A 27592-nucleotide genomic window follows, 5' to 3' on the forward strand; every position below is an offset into this window, starting at 1 on the left:
ATCCAATCAGAGGCACTGTGGCGGGTCCCTGCCCAGTGTTCCTCCAGACACTGAGGGGGTCGCATTCCTTCCCTCACTTTTGTCCCTGCGCGGGCTGCGGCTGGGATCCGGTCTTTCCAGCCCCGAGAGGGACCTGGTTCCTCTATCCAGGCTTCTGTCACTCTGTCACCTACGCTATGCCCTGCTGTAGTCACAGGAGGTGTAGAGAGGACCCCGGGACATCTGAAAGCCAGGAAATGGTGCGTGTCTGGGGCCGGGTGTCGTGAGACGGGGGAGGGGCTGCCTGGACCGACCGGAACCGACTGTGGCGAGACCCTGGTTTTCCTGCGGGCGACTTTGGGATCTGGGACCGAGTCCTCCTGGAGCCGCTCGGCCCTCGGTCCTCTCGACTGCTCGGTGGGGCTGGGCCGGTAGCCGGGACACCAGGCGTCCTGTCCCGTCTCTGCGCGGCGACTGCGGTTCCAGAGCCCTCTCTGGGCAGGTCCGCGCCCGCAGCCACGCGTCTACCCAGATTGTGCGGGGGCCACGGGAGGGTCATGTGGGTGATCCCGACTCCAGTGTGGGGTTCGTGCGTGGGAGGAGCAGCGGTGTGGGGCCCCAGTGTCCACTTTTTCTCCTGTTAAAAATTAAACTGAGGAACGTTAACAAAGAGTTCATTTGAGCAAACAGCGATTCACGAATGAGACACACCCAGTCCTGGCTTGTGGTTTGTCAACGGAAAAAGCCAAACTATGTAAAATAAAGAAGTTTATTCGGAGCCGAATAGGAGAGACCTTGGCCGAGGGAAAAACAACCCCAAGAAGCCTGGAGTAAGTGGTCCCGAGGCGGCTCAAGACAGTTTGGTTTTTATTCATTTTAGAGAGACAGGAATTGCAGGGAAAATCATGAATTAGTGCCTGGAAGGTGTAAGTTCCTTAGGCAGAAAGGGAGGGACCTGGCCGGGCACGGTGGCTCACGCCTGTAATTCCAGCACTTTGGGAGGCCAAGGCGGGCGGATCACCTTAGGTCAGGAGTTCAAGACCAGCCTGGCCAACATGGTGAAACCCTGTCTCTACTAAAAATATAAAAAAGAAACTAGCCGGGCGTGATGGTGGACGCCTGTAATCCCAGCTACTCGGGAGGCTGAGACAAGAGAATTACTTGAATCCAGGAGACGGAGGTTGCAGTGAGCCCACACAGTGCCACTGCACTCCAGCCTCAGCGACAGAGTGAGACTCTGTCTCAAAACAAAAACAAAAACAAAAAACAGAAAGGGCGGGACCTGTGGAAGAGGGGTTAGAAGGCACAGGTGGTTGAGGGATTCTGTAGGTGGCAGTTGGTTGAGAGTGTGAAGCTTTGTCTAAAGTTTGGAGGAGGTAGGAAGGAATGCTGAAGGAAGGGGGTCTGTTATCTGCCACTTGATTCCATCCCAGCCAAAAAACAGACCTGTTTCTCGAGATTTTATGAATTCTAAGGCATAACTTTACCTTTGCCTTGCGTGGCCTTAGGTCTTGTTTGTAAGTTAGTATCTTCTTGCCACAAGGAGTCTGTTTTTCCATTCTGATGATATCTATTTTTACATGAATGTGCGTCAGTTGCTACATCTAAACTCCTAAAGGGAGAGGGTATAAGGAGGCCTGTCTCACCTCCCATCCTGTCATACACAGGCACTCAATTTTCAGGGCTTTTTGGGGGTTCCCTTGGCCAAGAGCCGGTCACTTCACTTACCTGGGAAGGTACTTTGTTTTTGTTTTTATTTGAAACAGAGTCTCCTTCTGTCACTCAGGCTGGAGTGCAATGGCTCAATCTCGGCTCACTGCAACCTCCACCTTCCGGATTCAAGCGATTCTCTAGCCTCAGCCTCCCGAGTAGCTGGGATTACAGGCACGCACCTGAAGGGGGCCTGCCCCTCCACCCCTGTGGGTATTTCTCATCAGGTAGAGACAAGAGACTGAGAAAAGAAATAAGACACAGAGAGAAAGTATAGGGAAAGAACAGTGGGCCCAGGGGACCGGCGCTCAGCATGCGAGGACCTGCACCGGTGCTGGTCTCTGAGTTCCCTCAGTATTTATTGATCACTATTTTTACTGTCTTGGCGAGGGGAGTGTGGCAGGACAACAGGGTGATGGTGGGGAGAAGGTCAGCAGGGAATCATGTGAGCAAAGGAACCTGTATCATGAATAAATTCAAGGAAAGGTACTGTGCCTGGATGTGCAGGTAGGCCAGATTTATGTTTCACTTTATGCAAATATCTCAGTGTAGCAAAGAATAACAGAGCAGTATTGCTGCCAGCATATCTCGCCTCCCACAGGGCGGTTTTCTCCTATTTCAGAATAGAATGAATGGTCGGCTTTACACCGAGACATTCCATTCCCCGGAACGAGCAGGAGACGGAAGCCTTCCTCTTATCTCAACTGCAAAGAAGCCTCCCTCTTTCACTATTCCGCCTCAGCACAGACCCTTTAGGGGTGTCAGGCTGGGGGATGGTAAGGTCTTTCCTTTCCCACGAGGCCGGATCTCAGGCTGTCTCAGTGTGGGAATACCTTGGACAATACCCAGGCTTTGTTGGGCAGAGGTCCCTGCGGCTTTCCGCAGTGCACTGTGCCCCTGGTTAACCGAGAATGGAGAATGGCGATGACTTTTACCAAGCATACTGCCTACAAACATATTGTTAACAAGGCACATCCTGCACAGCCCTAAATCCATTAAACCTTGATTCAATACAGCACAGGTTTCTTTTTTTTTTTTTTTTCTTTTTTGAGACGGAGTCTCGCTCTGTCGCCCAGGCTGGAGTGCAGTGGCGCGATCTCGGCTCACTGCAAGCTCCGCCTCCCGGGTTCACACTATTCTCCTGCCTCAGCCTCCCGAGTAGCTGGGACTACAGGCGCCCGCCACTGCGCCCGGCTAATTTTTTTGTATTTTTAGTAGAGATGGGGTTTCACCGTGGTCTCGATCTCCTGACCTCGTGATCCGCCCACCTCGGCCTCCCAAAGTGCTGGGATTACAGGCGTGAGCCTACAGCACAGGTTTCTGTGAGCACAGGGTTGGGGCTAAAGTTACAGATTAACAGCATCTCAAAGAAGAACAATTTTTGTTAGTACATACCAAAATGGAGTTTCTTATGTCTTCCTTTTCTACATAGACACAGTAACAATCTGATCTCTCTTTCTTTTCCCCACATGCACCACCACGCCTGCCTAATTTTTGTGTTTTTAGTAGAGATGGGGTTTCACCATGTTGGCCAGGCTGTTCTCGAACTCCTGACCTCAAGTTACCTACCCGCCTTGGCCTCCCAAAGTGCTGAGATTCCAGATGTGAGCCACCTCGCCAGGCCAGAAGATATATTTTTATTTTTAGTTTATAGGTTGAAGGCTCGGCTTTTATAAGGTACATGAGGAGACAAACCAGATAAATGCTTGATTGGTTGCAGAGATGCAGTCGCCTTATTTGGACTTGCCAGCCCGAAATAATTCAAAGGTTCAGATTTCAGTTTGAAGAGTTTATTCAAGCAGAAAGATAGCAATGGCCCATTCAGGAAAAAAAACAGACTCCAGAGAAATGGACTCAGTACTCTAAAATTAGAAGTTAAGTTCTTTCTTATATTACCAGGAAAAGAGGTCCTGATCAGACCCCAAGAGAGTTCTTGGATCTCACACAGGAAAGAATTCAAGACGAGTCACAAAGTGCAGTGAGAAGGGAGTTTGTTGAAAGCTACTCTGGGCCAGCATGATGGCTTACATCTGTTTTCTAAGCACATTGGGAGGCCGAGGCAGGAGGATCACTTCTAGTCAGCAGTTCGAGACCAGCCTGGGCAACATAGGGAAACCCCATCTTTTCCAAAAATAACAAAAATTAGCCGGGTGTGGTGGCTTGCACTTGTAGTTCCATGTACTCGGGAGGCAAGAGTTCAAGACCCAGCTGGCCAATGCAGTGAGACCCTGTCTCTATTAAAAAAAAAAAAGAAAAGAAAGGAAGGGAGGGAGGGAAGGAAGGAGGAAGGAAGGAAGAAAAAGAAAGGAAGGAAGGAAGGAAGAGAGTGATTCTCTGTTACAGAGTAGGGCATCCTCATAAAGCAAGTGGAGGAATGTACTAAGTGTTTCTTATGTAGGGATCTTGTCTATGTAAAGACTAAACTAAGCTGTGCCTACCTGCATGTGGGCTGACAGCATCACAAAATTTATTACTCTGTTGATTTAAAGAAAACTATCCTTTACATTTTAGCACCCAAGTGCATTAAAACAACTATAATTATCTTGAAAGCACATATTGTTATAGGTATTGGGACATCAGGACATTCTGTCGTTGTGGGAGTGTAAGGATACTTGCAGGCATCTTCAGGCTGTTTTCTTCATGGGAAACTTTATGATCATGGGTTGTGACTGGCAAGGAGTGTTTCTTGTTAGTGTCAAGATGGAGCTGAACTTAAATTGGTGTTACCCTGGCTCCCCTAGGCACCTGCTTCCCTAACACTTGTATAGGGAAACGGCAAATAAATATAATAGGATTGCATTTTCCATAGAAGGCTGATGTATGAGGTACAACAATTTAATTTAATTTTTTTCTTTGAGCTAATGTCTTGTTCTGTGGCCCAGGCTGGAGCAGTGGTGCGATCATGGCTTGCTGCAGCCTTGACCTCCCTGGCTCAAGCACCTCAGCCTCCCAAGTAGCTGAGAGTACAGTCACCCACCAGCACGCCTGGCTGATTTTTTTTTTTTTTTTTTTTTTTTTGTATGCAGGTGACATCTTGATACGTTGCCTAGGCTGGTCTCTAGCTCCTGGCCTCAAACAGTCCTGCTTCCTTGGCCTCCAAAAGTGCTGCGATCACAGACGTTAGCCAGTGCACCTGGCTAACAACTTAATTTGTTATGGTTTGCTTTTTTCCCCCAGCGCTTGTTTTCTTTTCTTTCTAGCTGGTTTTTATTTCCTTTTCAATTTAAAAGAGTGAATTTAACATTCCAGCTGAAGATAATGTGATAACCATGAAGTCTTTGTGTGAGAAAGTTAAGAGGGAAGTTAGTCTACTACAGAGATCAGTAGTGAAGAGGGGCCCAGTGGGATGGCTCACACCTGTAACCCCAGCACTTTGGGAGGCTGAGGCAGGTGGATGGCTTGATCTCAGGAGTTCAAGACCAGCCTGGGCAACATAAGTGAGATGCCATCTCAATTGTGAAAAATCATATTAAATAAATTTTTAAAAAGTGAAGAGGGAAAGGGTCTTTCCTGTTTCCCTTCAGTCATTTACAACATTTTACAAAACACTATAGGTAAGAAAGAAGGCGAATCTGTAATCAGGGAAAGGAGAGTTCCAGCTGGCTATGTGAAAGCTGTGTGTCATGTGACTCAACCCCATGATCGCATTGCTTCAAGACAGAGATCCACCAGCTTAAATATTTGAATTACTTTGTTGTTTTGTTTGTTTGTTTGTTTGTTTGTTTTGAGACAGGGTCTCACTCTGTGGCCCAGGTTGGAGTGCAGTGACCTCATCTCAGTTCACTGCAGCCTTTGCCTCCTGGGTTCAAGTAATTCTCCTGCTTCAGCCTCCCAAGTAGCTGGGATTACATGCATGTGCCACCACACATGGCTAATTTTTGTATTTTTAGTAAACACAGGGTTTTACCACGTTGGCCAGGCTGGTCTCCAACTCCTGTCCTCAAGTGGTCCACCCACCTTGGCCTCCTAAAGTGGTGGGATTACAGGTATAAGCCAGCTTTCCTGGCCTGACTTAGGTAGAAATTTTCTAGTTATGTAATCAGAGGTTAATCGGTGGATTCTGCCTGATTAAGCATAAATTTTGTTTCCCTATAAATTAATAATTTTGAAGAATTGAATTTCAATTTGCTTTCAGGGTCTTTAAGTAGGACCTTCGGACACTGCATACAGTTCGGCCTCATTGTTTTTTATTTAAATTTTTCCACAATCTCCAGGGAGACTGTTTTCCCCTGGCATTTTCCAAATATATGGGATGCAGGGCCTCAAATCCTCCACCCTCATACCACAGCCTAACTCTTCAAGGGCTTGCAGTGAAATCTGTTTCTGAACATTTCACATGAGAGGAAAGCAGAGAATAACCACTAGACATTTTCCCAAAAAAATCCTTTCTGCCTCTCCTCCTTTTCTTTCCTAGACACAGACACCTTATCAAGATGTCTTTGGGATGAGGTTCCTTTCTGGAAACATTACAGGGTGATGTGTCTTCAGTACACCCTCCTATCTTTTCCTGGTTTTGGGTTTTAGAACTGCCCGGGGCTGACTCAAGATGCCCACAACTGCCATGTCTCCTGGAGGGTCTCATGGGTATTAGTGCCTAGGGGAGTGGGGCCTCCTGAGGGAGCAGCTGAATGCCTTATGGTGGAGGAGATGCCTGGTATACTCTTCATCTACATAACCAATTCTTGGGGTGCTCAACTTCTCTCTCCCAACTCCAGTTTCCATTAATTGGAGACACATAGACAGTCAGCCAATCGGATGTTGCTATTGAGGAAAAAGAGAAATGATTCCTGTCCTCTGGATTGTCTCAACTGTGAAGGGAGAAATATCCCAAAAGACAAGGAAAAGCCACTCCAACATAGTGGAGCAATAGCCGCAAAGCAAGATATACATGGGGGTACATAGGGGACACAATGCAGTGTTGGTGGGAAATAGTCATTGAGCGCTTCTCCTTTCCTCTCGTGTGAAATGTTCAGAGAATCACCACCAGACACTCCCGTGTGAAAATTTGTATGCATCTCCTCCTTTCATCTATCCTAAAAACAGAGATCTTTTTTTTTTTTGAGACAGAGTCTTGCTCAGTCGCCCAGGCTGGAGTGCAGTGGCACGACCTCGGCTCACTGCAAGCTCCGCCTCCCGGGTTCACGCCATTCTCCTGCCTCAGACTCCCTAGTAGCTGGGACTACAGGAGCCTTTTAGTAGAGACAGGGTTTCACCATGTTAGCCAGGATGGTCTCTATCTCCTGACCTCGTGATCCACCCACCTTGGTCTCCCAAAGTGCTGGGATTACAGGCGTGAGATACCCCACCTGGCCTAAAAACAGAGATCTTATCAGATTGTCTTTTGGTTGAGGCTCCCCTTTGGAAACTTCAAAGGGTATTGTGTCTTCAGCACACTCTCCTATGTTTTCGTGGTCCTGGGTGGTAGAATTGGGGTGACCTAATATTCCCACAGCTGCCATGTCTCTTGGAGGGTCTAGTGAGTATCAGCCCCTGAGTCACTCCTCCCAGGGGACAGACTGAGGTAGGAGAATGGGGACTCCCAAGAGAGCAGCTGAATGCCTTGTGATGGAAGGAGACTCCTAGTATACTCTGCATCTAGATAGCCAACCCCTCGAGATGCTCAGCTTTTCTTTCCCAGTCCCAGTTTTCGTAAGTTGGAGACACATGGCTGGTCAGCCAGTTGGATGGTGCTACTGAGGGAAAGGAGAAATGATTCCTGTCCTCTGGATTGTGTCAACTGTGAAGGAAGACAAAACCCCAAAAGACAAGGAAAGCCCACCCCAACTGGGTGGACCAGTAGCCTGCAAATCAGAATATGAAATTGAGGTTCACAGGGGGGCATAGTGTGCTGTTGGTGGAAAGTAGTCATGAGCGCTTCGGTGAGCAGGATGGGGGTGGAGAGATGTCTCATGTGATAGGGTGACCTGTGCTGACACATGAGTCAGACATCACTGTGTTCCAGCCAGTATTGCCCCTCTGTGGGCTTGTCCCTTGTAAAGAATTGTTCATAGATTGCAGCTTGAGTGTTTCAAATTAACTTTACGTTGCATTTTTCACTAGAGCCAAATCCAAGAATGATTGCATAGATCAGGTAAGACACAGAAGAGGCAACTCAACAAAGCCCATGACATACAGTGCATGGCTCACAATCCCAGGAGATGAGAGCAGCACAGCTGCAGAGCAACACAGAGTGGGGGGAACATCCAGGATGCACATTCAACCAGCAGGTGGGGAGCAAGACAGACAGGGACCTGTGGGCCAAAGCGTTTCTCAGGGTCCAGGGAATTGAACAAGGAGACGTCGCTCAGGGAGTTGTTTCTGGTGGATTTAGAGCAAGCAGGCACTAGTTCTGTGAAGTCGCACTGTGATTAAGAGGTGGTCTGTGCCATCCATGTGGTGTGTAAGGGTCAGTGGTACAAGTCAAATTGGTTATATCTAGCTGTCCCACAGGGAGGTGGTCACCAGAATGCAATCGTGTAAGAAATATATGTGAGCTGACCACATGGAGGAAATGGGAGGAGGTGGAGAACTAGAAACTGTTAAGTTTGAATAAAGTTTTTTTCCGTTATGAGAAAGTTAAATCCATGAAGAAAATGCTGCTAAGGTAACATATAACTATAAGAACTCAGTATAAGAGGCAACTCTAGAATTAATTAAATTATTGTATATGGAGATGATGGGTAGTGGATTGATTATTCTCCTGTAGATAACCATTTGTCGCTGCTTTTTCTGTTAAGTGTTCACCACTTGTATCATTGGCTGGCAATACCTGGTTTTTCATGGTTTCACATTACCTTAAACAGATGCCCAGACTGGGCATGGTGGCTGACACCTGTAATCCCAGCACTTTGGGAGGCTGAGGCGGGTGGAACACCCGAGGTCAGGAGTTCAAGATCAGCCTGACCAATATGGTGAAACCCCGTCACTACTAAAAGTACAAAATTAGCCAAGCGTGGTGGTACATGGCTGTAATCCCAGCTACTCAGGAGGCTGAAACAGGAGAATCACGAGAACCTGGGAAATGGAGGTTGCAGTGAGCCGAGATCACACCATTGCTCTCCAGCCTGGGAAACAAGAGCGAAACTCCATTAAAAAAAAAAAAAAAAAAAAAAAAAGATGCCCTGGTTTCACAATTTGCTGTTTTCCATTGGTCTATCTTTCCATCTCTCTGATAATACCATTTTCTCTTAATTAGTATAACGTTCAAAGCTGTGGTGTTTGGTGGGTATATTGCCTGTCTATCTTAGTCATCTTGGGCTGCTATATCAAATTACCATAGACTGGGTGACTTAAGGGATAAACATTTCTTTCTGGCAGTTCTTGAGGTTGTGAAATCCATGTTCAGGGAGCTGGAAGATCTAGTGTCTGGTAAGGGCCCGCTTCCTGTTTTGCGATGGTCGTCTTCTTGTGTTTCTTCACGTGACAGAAAAGAGAGGAAGCCGGCTCTCCTGTGTCTTCTTATAAGAGCACTAATCTCATTCAGAAAGGATCGACTCTTACGCTGTCATCTAATCCTAATTACTTTTCAGAGATGTCAACTTCTAATACTATATTGGGGGCTAGGTTATTAATGTGTGATTTTTTTGGAGTGATGCAAATATTCATGCTGTAACACCCCCCCAACCATACTCTATAGAGCATCTTGGCTATTCTTAGTCATTGTCTTGTATTTCAGTTTTTAGAAGTAGTTTTTTCTTAATTTTAGTGAAAAAAACAAACTGCCTTGTAAATTTCATGGACTAAAATATAACTGTAGTCATATTTCAGAAACGTTATATCATAGTGCTATTTAATCTCCTTTTAAGGACACATGACATTTTTTCATTTATTTCATTTTATATTGATGTTTTTCAGTGTAGACTTTTTGCATAATAATCATTTTATATCCTTCCTGAGACTTTTTTGGACTTCAAGAAAATTAGTTTTAACAGAAATTAGTGGCTGGGCATGGTGGCTCATGCCTGTAATCCCAATATTTGGGAGGCCGAGGTGGGTGGATCACCTGAGGTCAGGAGTTCAAGACCAGCCTGATGAACATGGAAAAACCTTGTCTCTACTAAAAATACAAAATTAGCCAGGCCTGGTGGCACATGCCTGTAATCCCAGCTACTTGGGAGGCTGAGGCAGGAGAATCACTTGAACCTGGGAGGCCAAGGTTGCAGTGAGCCAAGATCGCGCCATTGCACTCCAGCCTGGGCAACAAGAGTGAAACTCCATCTCAAAAAAATAAAAATAAAAATAAAGAGATTATTCCAGCGTCGGCAACATGGCAAACTTTGCCTATACAAAAAATTACCTCGTCACTGTGATGTGTGCCTGTAGTCCCAGCTACTCAGGAGGCTGAGGTAGAAGGATCTGTTGAGCCTAAGAGTTCGAGGCTGCAGTGAGCTATGATTGCAACACTACACTCCAGCCTGGGCAACAGAATGAGACCCTGTTTGAAAAAAAAAAAAAAGAAAAGAGGCAGGTGCGGTAGCTCACGTCTCTAATCCCAGCACTCTGGGAGGCCGAAGCGGGTGGATCACAAGGTCAGGAGATCGAGACCATCCTGGCTAACATGGTGAATCCCCGCCTCTACTAAAAATATAAAAAATTAGCCAGGCGTGGTGGCGGGCGCCTGTAGTCCCAGCTACTCAGGAGGCCGAGGCAGGAGAATGGCATGAACCCGGGAGGCGGAGGTTGCAGTGAGCCAAGATGGCGCCACTGCACTCCAGCCTGGGTGAGAGAGCGAGACTCCATCTCAAAAAAAAAAAAAAAAGAAAAGAAAAAAAAGAAAAAAATTAGTTTCAATAGAGTTTGCTCTTTTAAAAATTATATTTAGCAGATTGTTGCTGATAATTAAAATTCACTGATAGTTATTTCTGTATAAAGTGTGCATTCTAGAATCTTACTAAAAATATTACATATGCACAAAATACATAAAAGAATTGCACAATTAATCCAAATAATGATGGAGCCAGTATTGGGAATAAGATAACTGCCTTACTTTTTTTTATATTTTCACAACCTGGGTATGCATCCTCATCAGTATGTTTTATTTTTGCATGTTTTTCATGCAAATAAAAACCAATATGTGATATTTCATATTGGATTTTAACTCAGTTATGAACCTTATATGGAATGATAGTTAATTCACTTTCTTATTTAATGGATTTTATTATTTAGAACAGTGGTTGTTTCCCCAAAACATTGAGCAGATAATCCACAGAGTTCCAGCATTTTTCTTCCAGGCTCATAGTTCCTCCGGGCTTTTTTTTTTTTTTTTTTTTTTTGAGACAGAATCTTGCTCTGTTGCCCAGGCTGGAGGGCAGTGGCATGATCTCAGCTCACAGCAACCTCCGCCTCCTGGGTTCTAGCAATTCTTCTGCCTCAGCCTCCGGAGTAGCTGGGAATACAGGCACACACCACCACACCCAACTAATTTTTGTATTTTTAGTAGAGAGAGGGTTTCACCATATTGACCAGGCTGCTCTCGAACTCCTGACCTCATAATTCACCCACCTCAGCCTTCCAAAGTGCTGGGATTACAGGGGTGAGCCACCGCGCCCAGCATAGTTCCCCCTATTTTAAACATCTTGACTGGCCAGGTGCTGAGCCTCATACCTGTAATCCTACCATTTAGGGAGGCCAAAGCAGGAGGATAGCTTGGACTCAGGAGTTGGAGGCCAGCCTAGGCAACATAGCAAGACCCTGTTTCAAAAAAAAAAATTGTTTTAAACCAAAAAAACCATATTGACTTTGTGTAGTGTATCCTACAACTTATGCAAGAATATATTACATGTGAACATGATGAAAATTGGAGAAGCCAATGTTATTATTACCTAAAGTCTATCTTTTACATTAGGCTTCACTCTTTGTGTTCTGTGGTTTAAGACAACTACATGTGTCATGTATCCACCATCACAGTCTTATACAGAAGCGTTTCACTGCCCTCAAAATCCCCTGTGCTCCTCCTAATTCTATCTCTCCCCTCCCTCTTTTGCCACCCCTATTTATCCCTGGCAACAAATGATGATGTTCCTGCCTCGGTTTTGCATTTTCCAGAATATCACATATTTGGAATGATGCTGTAAGTGGCCATTTCAGACTTTCTTCTTTCATGTAAAAATATGCATTGAAGGTCTCTCGATACCTTTGTTGCTTGACAACTCACTTATTTTTTATTTTTCTTTCTTTATCTAAAGATTTTTGTTTTGTGAGAGACAGGGTCTCAAACTACCCAGCTCAGGTGATCCTCCCGCCTCAGCTTCCCAAATGCCTGGATTCCATTTGTGAGCCACCATGTCCGGCCACTCATTTTCTTTCATCACTGAGTAACATTCCATTGTACAGATGTTACCACAATTTGTTTCTTTATTCATCTACTGAAAGACTCATCTTGAGCCTGGTGTGATGCCTCATCCCTGAGTTCCCAGCACACGGGAGACTGAGGTGAGATTGCTTAAGGCCAGAAGTTAGAGAACAGCCTGGTAGATACAGTGTGAGACCTTATCTATTTTTTTTTTTTTAAGACTCACCTTGTTTGATTCTAGTTTTTGGCAGTTATGAGTAAGGCTGCTAAAAACATTTGTGGGAGGACTTTTGTGTGGACATCAGTTTTCAGTTCATTTGAGTCAATATGTAGGAATGAGACTACTGAATCAGTAAGACCATGCCTATTTTCTTCAGAGCTCCGCAGACTGTCTTCCAAATTGGTTGTAGAATTTTCCATTCACATCCCTAGTGAGGGAGAGTTCACTGTCTCCAGCATTTGGAAGTGTCAGTGTTTTGGATTTTAGCTACTCCACCAGGTATTTGCTGGTGCTTTATTTTTGTTTTCCTTTTTTTTTCTTTGGAGATGGAGTTTCGTTCTTGTTGCCCAGACTGGAGTACAATGGTGTGATTGAGCTCACTGCAGCCTCTGCCACCCGGGTTTAAGCGATTCTCCTGACTCAGACTCCCGATTAACTGGGATTACAGGTGTATGCCGCCACGCATGGCTGCTGTTCGTATTATTAGTAGAGACAGGGTTTCACCATGTTGGCCAGGCTGGTCTCAAACTTTTGACCTCAGGTGATCCACCCGCCTCAGCTTCCCAAAGGGCTGGATTACAGGCATGAGCCACTGCACCCAGCCTGTTTTCATTTGCTCTTTAATAACATGTAATGTAGAGCATCCTGTCATATGTTTGTTTGCCATAATTACATTCTTTAGGGGGAGGTATACTTGGAAAGATTGGGCTTTTTTTTTTTTTTGAGACTGAGTCTGGCTCTGTCACCCAGGCTGGAGGGCAGTGGCGTGATCTCGGCTCACTGCAACCTCTGTCTCCTGAGTTCCAGCGATTCTCCTGCCTCAGCCTCCTGAGTAGCTGGGATTACAGGCTCACGCCACCAGGCACAGCTAATTTTTGTATTTTTACTAGAGATGGGGTTTCACCATGTTAGTCAGGCTGGTCTCAAACTCCTGACTTCGGTGATCCACCCGTCTCTGCCTCCCAAAGTGCTGGGATTAAGGCATGAACCACCGCAACCGGCCTTTTGCTTATTTTTTGATTGGTTGGTTTTTTTCTTATAGAATTTTAGGAGTTCTTTATACCTTTTGGGTACCAATCCTTGATCAGATAGGTGTCTTGCAAATATTTTGTCCCTGTCTGCCGCCTGTCTTTTTCTTCTTTTAACAAAGTCTTTTCCAAAACATTTTTGTTTTGAATGAAGTCCAATTTATCGATTTTCTCATTCACAGATCATGCTTTTTGTGTTGTGTGTGAAACCTTATTGCCAAATCCAAGGTCGTCTTGGTTTTCTCAGTGTTATATTCTAGAAGTTGTGAGTTTCGCATTTTCCATTTAAGTAAACGATTCATTAGGAAGTAGTTTTGTAAAAGGTGCAGTTCTGTGTCTAATTCATTTCTTTGCATTTGCTAATTCAGGTGTTTCAATACCATTTGTTTTGTGCCACCATGCCTAATTTTTTACTTTATTATGGAGACGGGGTCTTCTTATGTTGCCCAGGCTGGTCTTGAACTGAGGGGCTCAAATGATCTGTCTGCCTTGGCCTCTGGGTTTGCATTTTTAATACTTGTATTTATAGTAGATTTTTCTATGTTCCTAGTGCCTTTCTTGTCATCTTATGGAATCTTCTCTTTTATATTTAATTTATTGAGCATTTTAAATCATCAGGAGATATTAACTTATTTATGCTGGAGGTTGCACTTTTTTGAATTGCCAACGTGTGAAAAATCAGACTTTGGCCATGACCTTAAGCAGTAGGATATAAACAATTCCCACATGCTTAGCGTTCCAAAAATGGAACACTAGGCATAAATTGGTTAAGGCTTGTCAGATGCCTTTTCTGCCTCTATTAGGACATTCTTATGGTGTTTTGTTTGTTTGTTTTAAGAGTCTCACTCTGTTGCCCTGGCTGGAGTGCAGTGGCGCGATCTCGGCTCACTGCAACCTCCACCTCCCAGGTTCAAGTGATTCTCCCATGTCAGCCTTTCAAGTAACTGTGACTATAGGCACGTGCCACCATGCCTGCCTAATTTTTGTGTTTTTTTAGAGATGGAGTTCCACCATGTTGGCCAGAGTGGTCTCAAACTGCCGACCTCAAGTGATCCGCCCACCTTAACCTCCCAAAGTGCTGGGATTACAGGCATGAGCCACCATGCCTGGCTGCTACCATGATTTGTTATCATTACTTATCTTAAAACAAAATGTAAAACTTATCAGCTTAAGAAATTTTACATGTACAGTTGAGATAGTTTGACAGATCTACATAAGTTCTCTAAGATGAATTCTATTGTATTTTGCTTTTTTCAATTATCCTGAGGTTTCATGCATGTTGTAGTATAGGCCAAGATGTTATTTTCTTTTTTTTTTTTTTTTTTGAATCGGAGTTTCACTCTTGTTGCCCAGGCTGGAGTGCAATGGTGCTATCTTGGCTCACCGCAACCTCCTGCCTCCCGAGTTCAAGCAATTCTCCTGCCTCAGCCTCCTGAGTAGCTAGGTTTACAGGCATGTGCCGCCATGCCTGGGTAATTTTGTATTTTTAGTAGAGATGGGGTTTCTCCGTGCTGGTCAGGCTGATCTCAAACTCTGTCCCTCAGGTGATCTGCCCGCCTCAGTATTCCAAAGTGCTGGGATTACAGGTGTCAGCCACCATGCCCGGCTAAGATGTCATTTTCTAAGAGTAAATAATATCCCATTTTATGTATATGCTTACCACATTTTGTTTTTCCATTTAGCCATCGATGGATATGTGGGTGGCTGCATTGCTCATTACTGCCACCTCAGGAAGGTCGTATAGTGGTTAAATCTGTGCTTATGACACCTGGGTATCTCTTAAGAGTTTCTTGTTTGCCCTCTTGAGCACATACAGTGCCAGGTATTTTTTAGGAATGTCCCCTTTGCCCTGTCAGCATCTATCTAGCTACATTCTGACAGGATAACTGCAGAATGAATGATTCCTGGGCATCATAGTGGAAGTTTCTTTCTACCTAAGTGATTCCCCTCCTCTCTGCTTATATCTAGCATGCCTGATTTGGGTGGTCCCTGGGGGTGTGGGATTTCCCAGGGGCTCCCCTTCCTGCTCTTTGCTACCTACATGCTTCCTCTGACAATATCATCAAAGATTACACTTTGGGAATAGGCATTTTCAAGGATACACAGCCTCAGGACTGCTAATGTTAACTTTTTTCTGCATATTAATTCACAGGACTCTATCATGACAGGTGCTACAGTCCAAAGACCCACAGTCCAAAGAGACATTAGGGACAGCCCAGGCAACCCGCTTTTCTCCCTGGGTTCGGTAAATACATTTCCTATCCTGCTGTGGCTTTAGCCCTTGTTCAGTTCTAGCATCACAATTGCTTTATGAACTAGCCAGGTGTGGTGGCACATGCCTGTGGTCTCAACTACTCAGGAGGCTGAGGCATGAGAATTGCATGAACCCAGGAGTAAGAGGTTGTAGTGAGCCACGATGGTGCCACTACACTCCAGCCTGGGTAACAGAATGAGATGCTGTCTTGAAAAAAAAAACAACTGCTGGCCAGGCCTGGTGGCTCACGCCTGTAATCCCAGCACTTTGGGAGGCTGAGGCAGGCGGATCACCTGAGGTCAGCAGCCTGACCAACGTGGAGAAACTCTGTCTCTACTAAAAATACAACATTAACCAGGCATGGTGGCACATGCCTGTAATCTTAGCTACTCAGGCTGAGGAAGAAGAAGTGGTAGAACCTCAGCAGTGAGCCGAGATCACGCCATTGCACTCCAGCCTGGGCAATAAGAGTGAAAATCTGTCTCAAAAAAAAAAAAAAATTGCTTTATGGAGGAAAGTAAGTATACACAGGGAGAAAGGGATCTGATAACCCTTGGAGTCCATGGCATCCTGAGAACTTCTTGAGAATAGAGTCTAGGCCCCCAGTGCTGTCACTCTCACCCATCCTCCTCTACACATGTGAGATGTTTCAGGACCCCGTGGCCTTTGATGATGTGGCTGTGAACTTCACCCAGGAGGAGTGGGCTTTGCTGGATATTTCCCAGAGGAAACTCTACAGGGAAGTGATGCTGGAAACTTTCAGGAACCTGACCTCTATAGGTAAGGATGACAATATTCCTTCCCTCAGTCCATTAGTGAACCAGTGTTTCTAGCTCATCAATGCTGTTGAGTGATTTAGAACATAGACAGGAAATACTTTGATGAATAAATGAGGTATGGCTGCAGTAAATCATGGGCATAGAATCTAATAATTTTTTCACAATTTTATACTGCCTCAGTACTATTTTTCTGTGTCTGTATTTTAGGAAAAAGTTGGAAAGACCAGAACATTGAATATGAGTACCAAAACCCCAGGAGAAACTTCAGGTAATTTGTACTTACAAGACAAAGCAGTGTCTCTCTAGAGAATCTTAGAATATGACAATATATTAAAAATAAGTAAAACAAAGAACTAAGTCCAGGATCAAATTCATTTATTTTTAGAATATTTGATCAAAAAACATATATGTAAATGTGACCTAGGCTGTGGGCTCACTCCTGTAATCCCAATCCTTTGAGAAGTGGAGATAGGAGGATAGCTTGAGGCCAGCAGTTCAAGAACAGCCTGGGCAATATAACGAGACCACATATCAACAACAGCAAAAAATTAGCTGGGCATTGTGGTCTGTAGTCCCAGCTACTCAGGAGGCTGAGGCAGGAGGATCACTTGAGCCAGTAAAGGCTGCAGTAAGCTATGATGATATGACTGCACTCCAGTGTGGGCAACAGGACAAGACCCCTAAATAAAAGAAAAATGACACAGAGTATTTAGTATTTGTAAAATAGTTTACATGGGAAGAGTATTAAGAAGCCCCATATAAACAGTTTTTTAAATAATAGTTATGGCTGGGTTACCTTGTAGAATGTGTTGTCCAGTCACCTTCAAACAATTCTGACAGGGCAGAAAGCCTACACTTTGATGGAGAGTGTTAAAAATGCAAGTGCAATACTTGTTGATTAATATAGAAGTACTTATAAACAAACCCTTTGTAATGTGTTTCTCATTTTTGACAGGAGTCTCATAGAAGAAAAAGTCAATGAAATTAAAGAAGACAGTCATTGTGGAGAAACTTTTACCCCGGTTCCAGATGACAGACTGAACTTCCAGGAGAAGAAAGCTTCTCCTGAAGTAAAATCATGTGAAAGCTTTGTGTGTGGAGAAGTTGGCCTAGGTAACTCATCTTTTAATATGAACATCAGAGGTGACACTGGACACAAGGCCTATGAGTATCAGGAATATGGACCGAAGCCATGTAAGTGTCAACAACCTAAAAAAGCCTTCAGATACCGCCCCTCCTTTAGAACACAAGAAAGGAATCACACTGGAGAGAAACCCAATGCTTGTAAAGTATGTGGAAAAACCTTTATTTCCCATTCAAGCATTCAAAGACACATGGTAATGCACAGTGGGGATGGACCTTATAAATGTAAATTTTGTGGGAAAGCCTTCCATTGTCTTAGTTTATATCTTATCCATGAAAGAACTCACACTGGAGAGAAACCATATGAATGTAAACAATGTGGTAAATCCTTTAGTTATTCTGCTACCCTTCGAATACACGAAAGAACTCACACTGGAGAAAAGCCTTATGAATGTCAGGAATGTGGGAAACTATTTCATAGTCCCAGATGCTATCGTAGACATGAAAGGATTCACACGGGAGAGAAGGCTTATCAATGTAAGGAATGTGGAAAAGCATTCACGTGTCCCCAGTATGTTCGTATACATGAAAGGATCCACTCTAGGAAAAAACCCTATGAATGTAAGCAGTGTGGGAAAGCATTATCCTCTCTTACAAGTTTTCAAACACACATAAGAATGCACTCTGGAGAAAGACCTTATGAATGTAAGATATGTGGGAAAGGCTTTTGTTCTGCCAATTCATTTCAAAGACATGAAAAAACTCACAGTGGAGAGAAACCCTATAAATGCAAGCAATGTGGTAAAGCCTTCATTCATTCCAGTTCCCTTCGTTATCATGAAAGGATTCACACTGGAGAGAAACCCTATGAGTGTAAGCAATGTGGGAAGGCCTTCAGATCTTCCTCACACCTTCAATTGCATGGTAGGACTCACACTGGAGAGAAGCCCTATGAATGTCAGGAATGTGGGAAAGCCTTCAGATCTATGAAGAACCTTCAAAGTCATGAAAGGACACAAACACACATAAGAATACACTCTGGAGAAAGACCTTATAAATGTAAGCTATGTGGGAAAGGCTTTTATTGTCCCAAATCATTGCAAAGACATGAAAAAACTCACACTGGAGAGAAACTCTATGAATGCAAGCAATGTGGTGAAGCCTTCAGTAGTTCCAGTTCCTTTCGATACCATGAAAGGACTCACACTGGAGAGAAACCCTATAAATGCAAGCAATGTGGGAAAGCCTTCAGAGCTGCTTCAGTCCTTCGAATGCATGGTAGGACTCACCCTGAAGATAAACCCTATGAGTGTAAGCAATGAGGGAAAGACTTCAGATCTGCCTCACACCTTTGAATGCATGGTAGGACACACAATCAAGAGAAACCATGAATGTAAAGAATGTGGGAAACCCTTCAGGTCTGCCCAGAACCTTCGAATTCAGTAAAGGACACAAGCACACATAAGAATGCACTCTGGATAGCTGAACAAAAGGCAGCAGAAACTTCTGCAGACTTAAATATCCCTGTCTGACAGCTTTGAAGAGAGTAGCAGTTCACCCAGCATGGAGTTTGAGATCTAAGAATGGACAGTCTGCCTCCTCAAGTGGGTCCCTGATCTCCAAGTAGCCTAACTGGGAGGCACTTCCCAGTAGGGGCCAACTGACACCTCATACGGCTGTGTGCCCCTCTGTGGCGAAGCTTCCAGAGGAAGGATCAGGCAGCAACATTTGCCGTTCTGCAATGTTTGCTGTTCTGCAGCCCCTGCTGGTGATACCCAGGCAAACAGGGTCTGGAGTGGACCTCAAGCAAAATCCAACAGACTTCAGCTGAGGGTCCTGACTGTTAGAAGGAAAACTAACAAACAGAAAGGACAACCACACCAAAACCCATCTGTACATCACCATCATCAAAGACCAAAAGTAGATAAAACCACAAAGATGGGGAGAAACCAGAGCAGAAAAGCTGAAAATTCTAAACATCAGAGCGCCTCTTCTCCTCCAAAGGAACGCAGCTCCTCGCCAGCAATGGAACAAAGCTGGACTTTGACTTTGACGAGCTGAGAGAAGAAGGCTTCAGATGATCGGTAATAACAAACTTCTCCAAGCTAAAGGAGGATGTTCGAACCCATCACAAAGAAGCTAAAAACCTTGAAAAAAGATTAGACAAAATGACTAACTAGAATAAACAGTGTAGAGGAGACCTTAAATGACCCGATGGAGCTGAAAACCATGGCACGAGAACTATGTGATGCATGCACAAGCTTCAGTAGCTGATTCGATCAAGTGGAAGAAGGGGTATCAGTAATTGAAGATCAAATGAATGAAATGAAGTGAGAAGAGAAGTTTAGAGAAAAAAGAGTAAAAAGAAATGAAAAAGCCTCCAAGAAATATGGGACTATGTGAAAAGACCAAATCTATGTCTGATTGGTGTACCTGAAAGTGACAGGGATGGAACCAAGTTGGGAAACACTCTTCAGGATATTATCCAGGAGAACTTCCCCAACCTAGCAAGGCAGACCAACATTCAAATTCAGGAAATACAGAGAACGCCACAAAGATACTCCTCGAGAGGAGCAACTCCAAGACACATAATTGTCAGATTCACCAAAGTTGAAATGAAGGAAAAAATGTTAAGGGCAGCCAGAGAGAAAGGTCGGGTTACCCACAAAGGCAAGCCCGTCAGACTAACAGCGGATCTCTCGGCAGAAACTCTACAAGCTAAAAGAGAGTGGGGGCCAATATTCAACATTCTTTAAGAAAAGAATTTTCAACCCAGAATTTCATATCCAGCCATACTAAGCTTCATAAGTGAAGGAGAAATAAAATCCTTTACAGATTCAAATGCTGAGAGATTTTGTCACCACCAGGCCTGCCCTAAAATAGCTCCTGAAGGAAGCGCTAAACATGGAAAGGAACAACCGGTAGCAGCCACTGCAAAAACATGCCAAATTGTAAAGACCATCGAGGCTAGGAAGAAACTGCATCAACTAACGAGCAAAATAACCAGTTAACATCATAATGACTGGATCAAATTCACACATAACAATATTAACCTTCAATGTAAATGGGCTAATGCTCCAATTAAAAGACACAGACTGGCAAATTGGATAAAGAATCAAGACCCATCAGTGTGCTGTATTCAGGAGACCCATCTCACGTGCAGAGACATACACAGGCTCAAAATAAAGGGATGGAGGAAGATCTACCAAGCAAATGGAAAACAAACAAAAAAAGCAGGGGTTGCAATCCTAGTCTCTGATAAAACAGACTTTAAACCAACAAAGATCAAAAGAGACAAGGCCATTACATAATGGTAAAGGGATCAATTCAACAAGAAGAGCTAACTATCCTAAATATTTATGCACCCAATACAGGAGCACTAAGATTCATAAAGCAAGTCCTTAGAGACCTACAAAGAGACTTAGACTCCCACACAATAATAATGGGAGACTTTAACATCCCACTGTCAGCATTAGACAGATCAATGAGACAGAAAGTTAACAAGGATATACAGGAATTGAACTCAGCTCTGCACCAAGAGGACCTAATAGACATCTACAGAACTCTCCACCCCAAATCAACAGAATATACATTCTTCTCAGCACCACATCACACTTATTCCAAAATTGACCACATAGTTGGAAGTAAAGCACTCCTCAGCAAATGTAAAAGAACAGAAATTATAACGAACTATCTCTCAGACCACAGAGCAATCAAACTAGAACTCAGGATTAAGAAACTCACTCTAAACCACTCAAATACATGGAAACTGAACAACCTGCTCCTGAATGACTACTGAGTACATAACAAATGAAGGCAGAAATAAAGATGTTCTTTGAAACCAATGAGAACAAAGACACAACATACCAGAATCTCTGGGACACATTTAAAGCAGTTTGTAGAGGGAAATTTATAGCACTAAATGCCCACAAGAGAAAGCATGAAAGATGTACAATTGACACCCTAACATCACAATTAAAAGAACTAGGGAAGCAAGAGCAAACACATTCAAAAGCTAGCAGAAGGCAAGAAATAACTAAGATCAGAGCAGAACTGAAGGAGACACAGACACAAAAAACCCTTCAAAAAATCAGTGAATCCAGGAGCTGTTTTTTTGAAAAGATCAACAAAATTGATAGACTGCCAGCAAGACTAATAAAGAAGAGAGAAGAATCAAATAGATGCAATAAAAAATGATAAAGGGGATATCACCACCAATCCCACAGAAATACAAACTACCATCAGAGAGTACTATAAATACCTCTATGGAAATAAACTAGAAAATCTAGAAGAAATGGATAAATTCCTGGACACATACACCCTCCCAAGACTAAACCAGGAAGAAGTTGAATCCTTGAATAGACCAATAACAGGCTCTGAAATTGAGGCAATAATTAATAGACTACCAACCAAAAAAAGTCAAGGACCAGATGGATTCACAGCTGAATTCTACCAGAGGTACAAAGAGGAGCTGGTACCATTTCTTCTGAAACTATTCCAATCAATAGAAAAAGAGGGAATCCTCCCTAACTCATTTTATGAGGCCAGCGACATCCTGATACCAAAGCCTGGCAGAGACACAACAAAAAGAATTTTAGACCAATATACCTGATGAACATCGATGCAAAAATCCTCGGTAAAATAGTGGCAAACCGAATCCAGCAGCACATCAAAAAGCTTATCCACCACGATCAAGTTGGCTTCATCCCTGGGATGCAAGGCTGATTCAACATATGCAAAGCAATAAACGTAATCCATCATATAAACAGAACCAAAGACAAAAACCACAAGATTATCTGCATAGATGCAGAAAAGGCCTTTGACAAAATTCCACAGCCCTTTATGCTAAAAACTCTCTATAAACTGGGTATTGATGGGATGTATCTCAAAATAATAAGAGCTATTTATGGCAAACCTACAGTCAATATCATATACTGAATGGGCAAAAACTGGAATCATTCCCTTTGAAAACTGGCATAAGACAGGGATGCCCTCTCTCACCACTCCTATTCAACATAGTGTTGGAAGTTCTGGCCAGGGCAATCAGTAAGGACAAAGAAATAAAGGGTATTCAAGTAGGAAAAGAGGAAGTCAAATTGTCCCTGTTTGCACATGACATGATTGTATATTTAGAAAACCCTATCATCTCAGCCCAAAATCTCCTTAAGCTGATAAGCAACTTCAGCAAAGTCTCAGGATACAAAATCAATGTGCAAAAATCACAAGCATTCCTATACACCAATAACAGACAAACAGAGAGCCAAATCATGAGTGAACTCCCATTCACAATTGCTTCAAAGAGAATAAAATACCTAGGAATCCAACTTACAAGGGATGTGAAGGACCTCTTCAAAGAGAACTACAAACCACTGCTCAACGAAATCAAAGAGGACACAAACAAATGGAAGAACATTCCATTCTCGTGGATAGGAAGAATCAGTATCATGAAAATGGCCATACTGCCCAAGGTAATTTGTAGATTCCATGCCATCCCCATCAAGCTACCGATGACTTTCTTCACAGAATTGGAAAAAACTACTTTAAAGTTCATATGGAACCAAAAAAGAGCCCACATTGCCAAGACAATCCTAAGCCAAAAGAACAAAGCTCAAGGCATTAGGCTACCTGACTTCAAACTATACTACAAGGCTACAGTAACCAAAACAGCATGGTACTGGTACCAAACAGAGATATAGACCAATGGAACAGAACAGAGCCCTCAGAAATAATACCACACATCTACAACCATCTGATCTTTGACAAACCTGATAAAAACAAGAAATGGAGAAAGGATTCCCTATTTAATACATGGTGCTGGGAAAACTGGCTAGCCGTATGTAGAAAGCTGAAACTGGATCCATTCCTTACACCTTATACAAAAATTAAATTCCAGATGGATTAAAGACTTAAATGTTAGACCTAAAACCATAAAAACCCTAGAAGAAAACCTAGGCAGCAACATTCAGGACATAGGCATGGGCAAGGACTTCATGATTAAAACACCAAAAGCAATGGCAACAAATGCCAAAATTGACAAATGGGATCTAATTAAACTAAGGAGCTTCTGCACAGCAAAAGAAACTACCATCAGAGTGAACAGGCAACCTACAGAATGGGAGAAAATTTTTACAATCTACCCATCTGACAAAGGGCTAATATCCAGAATCTACAAAGAACTTAAACAAATTTACAAGAAAAAATCAAACAACCCCATCAAAAAGTGGGCAAAGGATATGAACAGACACTTCTCAAAAGAAGACATTTATGCAGCCAACAGACACATGAAAAAATGCTCATCATCACTGGCCATCAGAGAAATGCAAATCAAAACCACAATGAGATACCATCTCACACCAGTTAGAATGGCAATCATTAAAAAGTCAGGAAACAACAGGTGCTGGAGAGGATGTGGAGAAATAGGAACACTTTTACACTGTTGGTGGGACTGTAAACTAGTTCAACCATTGTGGAAGTCAGTGTGGTGATTCCTCAAGAATCTAGACCTAGAAATACCATTTGACCCAGCCATCCCATTACTGGGTATATACCCAAAGGATTATAAATCATGCTGCTATAAAGACACATGCACACGTATGTTTATTGTGGCACTATTCACAATAGCAAAGACTTGGAACCAACCCAAATGTCCATCAATGATAGGCTAGATTAAGAAAATGTGGCACATATACACCATGGAATACTATGCAGCCATAAAAAATGATGAGTTCATGTCCTTTGTAGGGACATGGATGAAGCTGGAAACCATCATTCTGAGCAAACTATAACAAGGACAGAAAACCAACACTGCATATTCTCACTCATAAGAGAGAATCGAACAATGAGAACACTTGGACACAGGAAGGGAAACATCACACACCAGGGCCTGTCATGGGGTAGGGGGAGGGGAGAGGGATAGCATTAGGAGATATACCTAATATGAATGACAAGTTAATGGGTGCAGCACACCAACATGGCACGTGTATACATATGTAACAAACCTGCACGTTGTGCACATGTACCCTAAAACTTAAAGTATAATAATAATAAAAAAAAGAATGCACTCTGTAGAAAGACCTTATAAATGTAAGATATGTGGGAAAGGCTTTTGTACTGCCAAGTCATTTCAAATACATGAAAAATCTTACACTGGAGAGAAACCCTATGAGTGTAAGCAATGTGGTAAAGCCTTTGTTTCTTTCACTTCCTTTCCATATCATGAAAGGACTCATACTGGAGAGAAACCCTATGAGTGTAAGCAATGTGGAAAAGCCTTCAGATCTGCCTCACACCTTTGAAAACATGGTAGGACTCACACTGGAGAGAAACCCTATGAATGTAAGCAATGTGGGAAAGCCTTCAGATCTGTCAAAAATTTTCGAATTCATGAAAGGACACACACTGGAGAGAAACCCTGTGAATGTAAGAAATGTGGGAAAGCGTTCCATAATTTCTCTTCTTTGCAAATACATGAAAGGATGCACAGAAGAGAGAAGCTCTGTGAATGTAAGCATTGTGGGAAAGCATTCATACCTGCCAAGATCCTTTGAATACATGCAAGAACACACAACGGAGAGAAACCCTATGAATGTAAAGAATGCAGAAAAGCATTCAGCTTGCCTGCTTCCTTTCATAGACATGAAAAGACATTGGAAGGAAACCCTACGAAGGCAAGCAATGTGGCAAAGCTTTCACTTCTTCCAGTTCTTTTCAATATCATGAAAGAATTCACACTGGGGAGAAACCCTATCAGTGTAAGCAATGTGCGAAAGCCTTTATTTCTTCCACTTCTTTTCAATATCGTGAAAGGACTCACATGGGGGAGAAACCCTATCAGTGTAAGCAATGTGCGAAAGCCTTTATTTCTTCCACTTCTTTTCAATATCATGAAAGGACTCACATGGGAGAGAAACCCTATGAGTGTATGCCATGTGGGAAAGCCTTCATTTTTCTAGTTGCTTTCGATATCATGAAAGGACTCACACTGGAGAGAAGCCCTATGAATGTAAGCAATGTGGGAAAGCCTTCAGATCAGCCTCACACCTTCAAATGTATGGAAGGACTCACAATGGAGAGAAACCCTATGAATGTAAGCAGTATGGGAAAGCATTCAGACCTGACAAGATTCTTTGAATACAGATAATGAATGTAAACAATTAACTGTTTATAATAACTGTATACTAACAAATGTTATTTTTAAATAATTAGGAAGCTATAATAGTAAGGCCGGGTGCCGTGGCTCATGCCTGTAATCCCACCACTTTGGGAGGCCAAGGCAGATCACGAGGTCAGGAGATCGAGACCATCCTGGCTAACATGGTGAAACCCCATCTCTACTAAAAATACAAAAAATTAGCCAGGCGTGGTGGTGGGTGCCTGTAGTCCCAGCTACTCGGCAGGCTGAGGCAGGAGAATGGCGTGAATCCAGGAGGCAGAGCTTGCAGTGAGCCAAGATTGCGCCACTGCACTCCAGTCTGGGCAACAGAGTGAGACTCTGTTTCAGAAAAAAAAGCTATAATAAAATATCCCATTGGTGTCATGTATTAGATCAACCTTATATGTTAAATTGTTATTATTTGTACATTGTGAGTCAGTATAACCATGTGGATAAAATGCCAGGCATCTTTTTTTTTGGAAATTTTACTTTTCATGCTTATGTACTTAAAATTTTATCTCAACCCTAATTTTTCTTATCTTTTTTTTTTTCCAGAAAAAAATCTCACTCTGTCACCCAGACTGGAGTGCAGTGGCATGATCTCAGGTTGCTGCAACCTCTGCCTCCAGGGTTCAAGCAATTCTCCTGCTTCAGCCTCCTGAGTAGCTGGGACTACAGGCATGCACCACCACGCCAGGCTAATTTTTTGTATTTTTTAGTAGAGACAGGGTTTCACCATATTGGCCAGGCTGGTCTTGAACTCCAGACCTCATGATTCGCCTGCCTCGGCCTCCCAAAATGCTTGGATTACAGATATGAGCCATCATGCCCAGCCGCAACCCTAATTTTTCATTCAGTCATAATACCAACAGTTATCTCATGTACCTCTGAGTGCCTTCTTCCCAAAAGCCAGCAGTACCATACCTGCTGTCGGCAAGGGTGTAATATACCATAGTGATAAATATGACCAAAAGCCATAAATGACTGTGAGATGTATGAGAATTACAAGTCACATTAGTAAGAAGAGAAAAATTTTGGTCATGTTTATGATTTGAAATATGTTTTCCTCTATCACATTTAGAAATATAGTTACAAAATGCCCTTGTTTTTGTCCTGATTCATCATGGTCACTGAGGAGCATCGTCTCATATGCCTGGTATGTGACACGTGTCTTTCCAACAATAAAAGACTTGGCATTGGCTGGGCATGGTGGCTCACGCCTGTAATCCCAGCACTTTGGGAGGCCGAGGTCAGGAGTTAGAGACCATTCTGACCAATATGATCAAACCCCGTCTCTACTAAAAATACAAAAATTAGCGGGGTGTGGTGGCATGCTCCTGTAATCCTAGCTATTCAGGAGGCTGACACAGGAGACTTGCTTGAATATAGGAGGCAGAGGTTGCAGTGAGCCGAGGTCACACCATTCACTCCAGCCTGGGCAACAAGAGCGAAACTCCGTTTCAAAAAAAAAAAAATGACTTGGCCTTGTGGTGAGGGGAGGTCATCTGTAGACTCCTGGACCTGTTTTTGCCTTACTTATTCTCTAAAGACTGAAATATTTCCTAAAATATATGGGCACTGTTTACCAGAAAGTACCTTAGTTAAAACATAAAGTCATTTATGCCTTATAAAGCTATATTTTTTCAAATTGCTTTACTGAGTCGTAGGAGGCTAATAAATTTGTGTAAATTGTCTAAATACAAGCCTGTCTTTCTCTGATAATGTGCTGCTGAGGCTAACTTGTCAACAGCCTGCTTATCTCAGCAGTGTAAAGTTAACAGCAACATGGAAAAGTTTCTTTTACATATTATGCAACGGCTTAGAACAATTCAGTCACTTCCTTTAAGGTACCAATGAAGCTGCTCTTCAGAAACGCTTATTTCAAACTCCCTAAGGTCAAAATCCAGGCACCACAAGATGCAGCATCAGCCACTGACCAAACCCTGTCTGCGTGTGGAGATGACATACCCAGTCCCAGATAATGTATCCACATCAGTGAAGGGTGGAGTCGTTGATTGTCAGATCACACAAAGTGACTCAGAGCAGGGAAGACAGGGCAGTGAAACCTGGCCAGGCACAGTGGCTCATACCTGTAA

The 27592-nt window shown here is 43.2% G+C and overlaps 1 protein-coding gene across 3 annotated transcripts; it reads left to right on the plus strand.

Annotated features, from left to right (window-relative positions):
• Nucleotides 1–27199, plus strand: LOC101128712 (zinc finger protein 69). 3 transcript variants are annotated; one of them, XM_055371752.2, is made up of 5 exons: nt 23–239; nt 16136–16262; nt 16469–16529; nt 17217–17455; nt 26052–27199. In XM_055371752.2, coding segments are annotated over exons 1-5 (492 nt in total). In that variant the 5' UTR covers nt 23–176; the 3' UTR covers nt 26054–27199. The 3 variants fall into 3 exon arrangements, with proteins under 3 accessions (XP_055227726.1, XP_055227725.1, XP_055227727.1); XM_055371751.2 differs by having other exon boundaries at nt 1–239; nt 17217–27199; XM_055371750.2 differs by having other exon boundaries at nt 9–239; nt 16127–16262; nt 17217–27199.
• The last annotated feature ends 393 nt before the right edge of the window (nt 27200–27592 follow it).

Source organism: Gorilla gorilla, chromosome 20 (genome assembly GCF_029281585.2).
Source record: "Gorilla gorilla gorilla isolate KB3781 chromosome 20, NHGRI_mGorGor1-v2.1_pri, whole genome shotgun sequence".
Taxonomy (NCBI): domain Eukaryota; kingdom Metazoa; phylum Chordata; class Mammalia; order Primates; family Hominidae; genus Gorilla; species Gorilla gorilla.

What these genes read in the sequence shown, in the direction of transcription:
- LOC101128712 (XM_055371750.2), top strand. Translation starts at nt 177, where the DNA reads ATGCCCTGCTGTAGTCACAGGAGGTGTAGAGAGGACCCCGGGACATCT. An exon ending in CATCTGAAAGCCAGGAAATG is followed by an intron (nt 240 to 16,126) that starts GTGCGTGTCTGG and finishes TACACATGTGAG; the next exon opens with ATGTTTCAGGACCCCGTGGC. An exon ending in AACCCCAGGAGAAACTTCAG is followed by an intron (nt 16,530 to 17,216) that starts GTAATTTGTACT and finishes CATTTTTGACAG; the next exon opens with GAGTCTCATAGAAGAAAAAG.